Source organism: Pagrus pagrus (assembly GCF_965226575.1).
Source record: "Pagrus pagrus genome assembly, chromosome: 23".
NCBI lineage: Eukaryota > Metazoa > Chordata > Actinopteri > Spariformes > Sparidae > Pagrus > Pagrus pagrus.
In genome coordinates this window covers 11433940-11442391 of record NC_140205.1, presented here as the reverse complement: position 1 = coordinate 11442391, position 8452 = coordinate 11433940, and the positions used below count along the sequence as shown (strand labels likewise).

Sequence of the window (8452 nt, the reverse complement as noted above, 5' to 3'; positions counted from 1 at the left end):
ACACATCTCAAGAAGAGATGTGTGTTACGACACCACGCTGATCCATGTCACACACACAGGCTCACATTACAGCCTCTAATGAAAATGCGGTCAGTTCCCTTCAGTGAAAATAACCCTTATCTACAGTATCACTCTCTATTTCGGTCGCACGCACTCAGCAGTGCCTCTCTGTGGTCATCCAGGTGTGCTGCAAGCCTTCTCACCTGTTCATCATGGATACTGTATATATCACTGCAGGCTGAGCAACATCTGACATAAAGTACAGTCTCGTATTGAGATTTACTGGAAACACGTGAAATATTTTTGAGCGGTTATTATCTTTTAAAGCATCACTGTGTTGTCTATTTACAGCTCATGAAACTGCAACGCTTGAAAGTTAGTAAGCAGGAAACCACAAGAGGAAGTTGTCAGAGATATTGTGACTGAGCAGCATCCACACTGCAGGACACATGCATGAATTAATAGCTCTATCTATCTATCTATCTATCTATCTATCTGTGTCACACAGACAGGTGTAGGTGTGATGAGAACAGATGATGGATTAGTTTACTTCATTTCACTTCTACAGATGAGTTGACAGAGGACCGTGCAGGTCTATCATAACAGTAATCTGCTGTAATTATCATTAATCGCTCGTAATTAAACAGCGTCAGGACGTCGCAGGGGGACGTGAGCTCAATTAATAACGCGTCAGAGCCCAAACGTCGCTCAGCTACACCTCCTCCTCCAACGGGCTCTCTCTCGTGCTGCCTTCAGGTGCTGTTGGGAATTTTGTTCAACATGTTACCATGTTTCTAAACCCCCTTTTTTTAATAACATTCAAGCTGTTGGGATTACATTTGCACTCCATATTAATTATTTGTTAAAAGTTATGCTTTGCCATATTGTTATTTTGAAAGGACCGTCCATGACAAGAACGATAACCATTAGTTATAAATACATTGTTTTAAAAGTCTCTCTTATTTAAGTGGATGGTGAAGTCAATTACCTCCCTTTTCCTCCAAATAACCGACCACAGCCGACCTCTTTTACATAAACTATTTGATGATATTCTGGAAACACCAGTTGATCTTGGACAACACCAGACGAGCTGTATGGAGCCAATGTAAGTGTATTTTTTGTTGTTTTTTTACATATTAAAACAAGTCCCCATCTACTTCAGTTGTTTACCAGAATGCTGCAACTCTGTGAAGCTTCAGAAATGTATTGCAGACTGGAAAACTTCACCCAACTCTCCAATGGGGCAAGTGTAATGACTGAGTTGTCCTTTAAAGTCAGTTTGTCATAAAATAAATGTATTTTTTTATTGTTTCCCTCAAAAACTACATAGTGCACCTTTAAGCTTTGAGGCTGCGTCCACAAACACGGTTTCTTCCGGGGAGCCCGTGAAGGCAGCACTGCCTCTGTACAGTGCGGGAGATGCTGCAGCAGCGGAACACAACAGAAAACAATGTGTAGGAAGAGGACGGCCGGATCTCTGCACGCACACTGACTGATCATGGCCGGTCGGTGCCGGGACGGCCCTCGCAGCCGCTCGGGAGAACCCGCCGGTGGGCTGAAATCGGCGCGAACGCCCCGCCAACAAGAACCGTCCGGAGAGACCGAGGACGCGGCGGAGTCTCTGCGGGAGCTGCCGCGATGGATGCGGCTGTACTTCTACGGGATGCACGGGGTGACTCTGGATGTCCTGCTCTCGTCCTTACAGGGGCTCGTGAATCATCGGGACCCGAAGCTGCTGGGCTTCTCCTCCCCGTACCTCTGCATCATGCACTCACTGACCCACTTTGCTCTGGAGAAGATCTACTCACAGAAGAGGTGTTTCCGAGGTCGGCCTGTGGTGTTTCATCTGGTTTTCTACCCGTCGGTCTACATCGGGCTGCAGATCCTCATCGGGAACATCAACACTCTGACCGAGCAGGTGAGGCTGGTGTCCGGGACCCAGCTGGTGGTGCACTACGTCCTGGCTCTGTATTTCGCCCAGGTGTTTCACAGATGGCTGTCCGGGCTGCAGTACCACCCCGACCCCCCGCGACAACCTGTCCCGGAGGACAGCGCGCACGACCGGGGGCCTCCCTCTCGCGGGCTCCCCGGCTTCGTGCGCTTCTTGTTCTTCGGGATGCACGGCTTCCTGGACGAGGTCATTTTCACGTCCGTCTTCAACCTGGTGGAGAAGTCTGACCGGACCCTGAGCGGCCACACGTCCCTGTGGTCCTTCCTGATGTACGGCAGCTGCAGCTTCGTGGTGGAGAAGCTCTACCTCCACCTGCACTTCAGCAGAGGCTGGGGGACGTGCCGCAGGCTGCCCATCTACGTCTGCTTCATCTACGCCTGGGAGTTCTCCTGGGGCCTGGTGCTCAGGCAGTTTGACGCCTGCTCCTGGGACTACTCTCATTATCCTCACAACTTCATGGGGCTCATCACTCTCCTGTACCTGCCGGGCTGGCTCTGCCTCAGTCTGTACCAGGACGTGCTGTCCAACGTGCTGCTGAGGATCAAGTGCAGCACAGCTGTGGATGGGCTGAGTGGGGAGAATGGGGAGGTGAATGGACAGCTGGAGTCCAAGAAGAAACTACTTTGAGTTGGTCTTTTTTGAGGTTTAAACTTGTAGGAGAAGTCTGCCTCACTTTAGACTAATGGAGAAGAAACAAGCAGGTTTTATTTTAGTATGATTAACCATTTAAAAAGGAGGTGAAAGTGGATATTGACCAGGTTAAAGGTGCACTGCGAAGACAATTCAATAAGAAGAGAAAGATCTTTATTGACAAACTACAGTACATAAACAAACTCTCTTTGTTTTCATAACTGAGTAAACAAACTGACCTTAAAGGACAACACAAGTTCACACTGCTTAACTTTGTTTATATGTGGCGGACCCTGCCACCTTTCTACCTTCAAACAGTGTTCTGGGGACCTTATTTTCCTCTGAGAACAACTTGTTTATTCAGTTATGGGAAAGATAAATATTTCTGAGTTTGTATTATTACCTATAATAAGGTCCCCAGAACAGATAGAAAGGTGGCAGGGTCCGCCACATATAAACAAAGTAAAACAGTATGAAACTGTGTTGTCCTTAAAGGTCAGTTTGTTTATTTAGTTTGTTAAGGCATAAACAAATCAATGAGTCAATGAAGATCTTTCTCTTCTGATTGAAATTTCGTCCCCAAAACTACATAGTGCACCTTTAAAATAATCACTTTGGGTCTTTGGACAGCAATATGTTGCCACGACGACAGCTGTTGAGATGTTCATTGAGTTAAGAGTGTGGTTACCTTGGAGTCTGGACTTTTGTTACCAGTGATCCAGGTGATATTTCTGGGTCCGGTAATAAAGTTAAAAACACAACTGAGGACCCCAAACTGTTTACCTAACCTCTTTTAATTAAATGAACCAACTGCCGTTTGTATACGATACGAAATCTAGTTGTAATATTCATGTTTTACGAGTCTTCTTGACTTTGAAAGTGTGAGTACTTTCTGTGTTTTTAAGGATTGCAGTGACAGACTTGCGATTGTGTCATTCACATATGCATCGGCATGCTTTAACCGTAGCTCACACCTGCATGCTGCAAAGTACGAGTAACACCTGGGAGGCTTTTTTCAAACGGTTTGTGGATATGTCAGTATTTTTAAGATAAATAGGACATAGAAACAACTGTTAAGAGGACCGCCGTTACATCTAAATGTTCATTTTGTTTATTTAGTTAGTTTTTAATTGACGTTTTTGTAACTCAGCTTGTTAATACGACCCCCCGAGTAATGCATGGTGATTATAGAGTAGACACGAACCCAGTAATATATGTAGCAAGAAAACCTGTAGCTGAATGGACACGAGGAGTGCGAACTAACTGTGAATCCTTCATTAACCAAATTTGCTGGAGTGCCTTCCTGCATGTGCAAACAGGGTCAACCAGGTTTCCATGGAGGCTCCTCTTTTTATACTTGAAGCACCGTAGTGTTTCATTATTAATCATTATTGTGAAAACGTTTGAACTTCCAGCACCGACCCAGTCAGTGAGGATGTGTTTGTTTCAGTGTCAGAACCCCACCGCTAACTGCCGGGTGTTACATCTTCAAATGTACTGATTTTTTTTTTTATTCGACAGAAACAAACATACAACACGTTCTTGTTCTGCATGCTTACCCCAAACTGATGGACATTTCTTGTAAAATGTAGAGAGAGCTGACACATAAATTGGTCTAAAGAAAATGTAAATCCATTAATCAACGTAGCTTAAAGTGAATAAAGTACAGACATGTTTTAAATTTAGTTCTTAGTTAATAAACCCCAACTGTGTATACTGTGTAGAGCATAATTTGCCTTATTAACTAACTAAAGGTACCGCGCACTGTGGCTAAACAAATGGTAAATCTTAAAAAACTTATCTACTCCATGCAAGTCGCTTTGTTAGGTAATTAACCATCGCTTGGAGTTGGTATTCAGATTAATTAAGTGGCAGCAGTTGAAGCCTTTCACTCCCACAGTAGCATTTTAACTCGGTGCTGGTATAATTTATGAAGCTGCCCTTTATAATAAGAAAATATTATGTTATAATCACAACTCTAAATTCTGATAGTTGAATGAAGATATATTGAGAAGTATTTTCTGAATGTATTGTCTCTTTTAATGTGTAGTATATTCCTTATGACATACTTTAAAGGTCCCATATTATGCTCATTTCTAGGTTCATACTCTTAGTTTGGATGTTTACATGCTTCAATGTTTAAAAAAAGCATAATTCTTCTCATACCTGTGTCGTTGCAGCTCCTCTGTTCACCCTGTCTGAACGCTGTGTTCTGTCTCTTTAAGAACCCCCCACACGAAAACCCAGTCCACTCTGATTGGCCAGCTCTCACATGTCTGAGCAGGCAATGTCCACTGTGTTCGCGCCTCAGCTCTGTTGACTTTTTTTGCAACTACAGCTTTGCCGATAGTTGACATCACAACTTTACTGAAGTCCTAACGACTCATTTAAAGGCGGAGTTTCTGTAATGGGCGCTTTCCTCTGTGGACTGAAGGGTTTGAAGCTCTCATAGCATTTACAGTACATAGCACCTCGACCTGTTTTATAATTAAAAAGACAAGAAGTCTCACTTTCTACAATATGGGACCTTTAAAACGTGGAAAAAGTAGGATTGTATGCCCCTATATCCTGTGGGAGCATCATTAAAAATATTACAATCACTTTCGCTTCATTAAAAAAATTCAAAATGTGTCTCGTCTGCACATATTTAGGAGGACAATTATCTAAAATATTTTATCTTTTCATCCACAAAAAGAATAATTGTCAGAACTGATGCAAGTAGCACTGAACATTTACAGCTGGTGAGCCCTGCCCCGGGGCTGGTGTGTTCCTGGGCTTTTTGTTCAGCTTGGCAGCTATTAGAGGTTCTCAGACATTTTCATTCACTGAACCACAGCAACACAACTGAATGACTTTGTACTTTGTACGTCTTTAAGATTTTCCATGGCCGAATAACTGTATTTTAATCACACTTTACTTTGTTCTGTGGTATTCACTGATTTAAAAAAAAAAAAGACCAAACTGCTTTTAGAAGATGCAAATTAAAGTGAAAAATGATGACTGACTTGCAATGGCATGTACTGTAAGACTTACGGTTTTAATTAAAAGCTGACTTTTTCCTGTGGCATGACTGGAGTTCCTTCATTTCATTACCTTAATAGACTTTAATGTTCACTCGGCAGTCATTCTCCTCTGATGATGTGCTCGGGGTGGTGAGCTCGAACGCTGGGATAATGTTGTGCTGCTGTGCTCCAGGTCGCAAAAAACACGAGGAACTCGACAAATTGTTACATTTCACAGCTGTCTGATTGATCATCAATAGAAAAGACAATACAGAGTGAAAATCTGGAGGAACATGGGTCATATTTCAAGGCAAAACAACATTTTGATAACCTGTTAGCTAGTGTTAGCATTCAACCACGTGCAAGCTAACATTACCGCTTGATTACATCCAGTGTGTTTTACATCCAGGTTTAAATAAATGTGTCCAAGATGTTTGTTGATCTTTTAGAATAAATTTAGATCTCTGCTATCATTTTGTGTAACGTGTATCAAGCAATAACGTTAGCAAGGAAAGGGTTGAATGCTAATGACAGATTTCCCACATTTCTATGACTTGCAACAGTGAACACAGCAGTGTAACATTAGCGCTCGCCACCCAACGTGATGTCAGATGAAAATGGCCGCCCTGAATGTAGTCTATGTTGGGAAAACCCTTTTTCTTACAAGTTCTGAGCAGTTATCAATTATAATATTACTTGCTCTCCTCATAAAATAGACCAGGAGAGTTCAGTTTAGTGCTCTATTGTCTAAAGACAATAAAGAGTGTGTCAACCATGTGTGCAACAAGGAGGAAGTTTCTTTTTTATTATTCTATTCCAGCTCTTATTCACTGTCACTGTAGAATACAAAGCAAAGAAAAGAGAAAGGTCTGTAACCTATTTTCAGGCTGACTCATAACGCTGACTGAACGGTTTTCTTGTAAGTTCATGTTTGCCGACGTCTTATCTACGTCAAAAGACACATGCAACACATTTTATGATTGGTAGTGTTGGGCTTCGTGCCATGAAGTCTACACTACAACCCACAACCAGTTTCCTGGTATGCACACAAGCTGGTTATGTTGTCTCAGCTTCCTTATTGAGATGTTGTTTTGATAAATTCAACCAAACAAGACAAAGAGGAACCAAGAAAGGTCATACTTTGAATTTGATGTCTGTCTGTGTGCCGAACTGGTTTTTTTACACTGTTGCAGTTTAGACATGTGGAGCGTTGTCAAGGCAAGTTAAGTTTCAGGCTCTCTCTCTCTCTCTCTCTCTTTAAACCACCTTGGAGATCACCGCGCCACCAGCAAACACACAAATGCAGACACACTTCACGCGCTTACTGGATCGCCCAGAGGACTCAGTCAATACACCAGTGACCCACAGTGCCTGCTGACAACACCACAATGGGAATAGCAAACATTAACTCCTCTATAATGACTCATTAGCACTCTCAATCAGAAGTGTATGACTGCTGTGTACAAAGAGACAGACTTGGCACCATGCACATGAAAACAGAACATGAGATGCAACTGTTAATTAGCATCACTATTAGCTCTTATCAAACCTGTTTACAGTTACTAGCAGCTGTTTTCGCTCCATTAAACACACTTAAAAGTTACACTATGTTAATTACAGACAAAGCAAAGTTAGCTGTTAGCTGGTCAATCATCCAACAGGCTAACGACTCGGTTATTTCTCTCAGGGGTTGGAGACCAACGTAGAGTGAAAAGAAGGTTCGGTATTGGACTTACATTCGCCCAAATGTCCAGAAACACGTCTCCAAGTGAATGCTGCTCCACTGGATGTGTAAGTAGGTAACTGCTTGCCAGCGAGTAAGCTAGCCAAAAACTCAGACGAAGTGCGTTCCAACATTTGTAAGTGTGAAACCAATGGATGTTTTTAAGGAGACCTTAGGTCAATTTCCAGATGTGTTTGTGGCGACAAATTGGATTTTTTTGGCAAAAGGTCAGGACATCTCCAGCCATGTTTTTGGCGACATAACCAGGTGTTTTTAACAAGACCTCAGGACACCACCTGCCGTGTTTGTGGCAACCAAAGCAGGTATTTTAAGCCAAAGCAGGAACTTTTCCGATCCCTAACCAAGTGATTTTTGTTCCTTAACCTAACAAGATCATAATCACAGCATTGTCGCAATATAAAATAGACAATTGAACCTAAAAAAACATAAAGTTGTAACATAAAGAAATGTGTTTTAACATATCTGTGTTTTGCAGAAGTGTAGCTACATTGTCAATATTTATTCTGGCAATTAGGTTGAAAACATTCGAAAACAAGACTGAATATTGAATTAATATTGCCTGGTGGTCAGCAACACGTCCACAAGTGAATGCTAACGTTGTTCCAAGTCTGCTGGACGTGTGAGTAGGTAACTACTTGCTAACAAACGAGCTAGCCGAAAGAGATTACAGCTTTATGAGGTGTTTGCACTTTTCTGATTAGATCTCTACTTAGGTTCAAGCTGGGTGTAGCAAAGCTGCTGATTACAGCATCTCGGGTCTACAAAGTCCAAGTGCAAATACAAATGTTGAAGTTGTAAACTGTCCTGCACTACTGTCATAAGCGAAAACACTTGTGTGGTTGTGAATGAGTGACTTTTTCATTTGTCGATGTGCAAACGAAAGCACCTTTTACAACACTGCCTACAACACTGTTGCTCCCAGTCTCTTTCATTTATTTACATATATAGTCAAATCATATACAAATACCTACTGGGAATAGTTTTGTCACCGGTGATTCATACCTGATATAGCCCAGTACTTGTTTATAAGATTGTTTTGAGCTTCAGCAAACCTCCTGCTCATACAAAGACTATAGACATGTTACATACATAACCATGAGTCCTTTAAAACCTTGCTGACGATCA

The 8452-nt window shown here is 42.2% G+C and overlaps 1 protein-coding gene across 1 annotated transcript; it reads left to right on the top strand.

The window, feature by feature from the left end:
* Window positions 1–1420: 1420 nt before the first annotated feature.
* tmem229a (transmembrane protein 229A) lies at window positions 1421–5645 on the top strand. The gene has a single exon (XM_084346543.1). The coding sequence runs from the start codon at window positions 1499–1501 to the stop codon at window positions 2576–2578; it is 1080 nt and encodes a 359-aa protein (XP_084202669.1). The 5' UTR covers window positions 1421–1498; the 3' UTR covers window positions 2579–5645.
* The last annotated feature ends 2807 nt before the right edge of the window (window positions 5646–8452 follow it).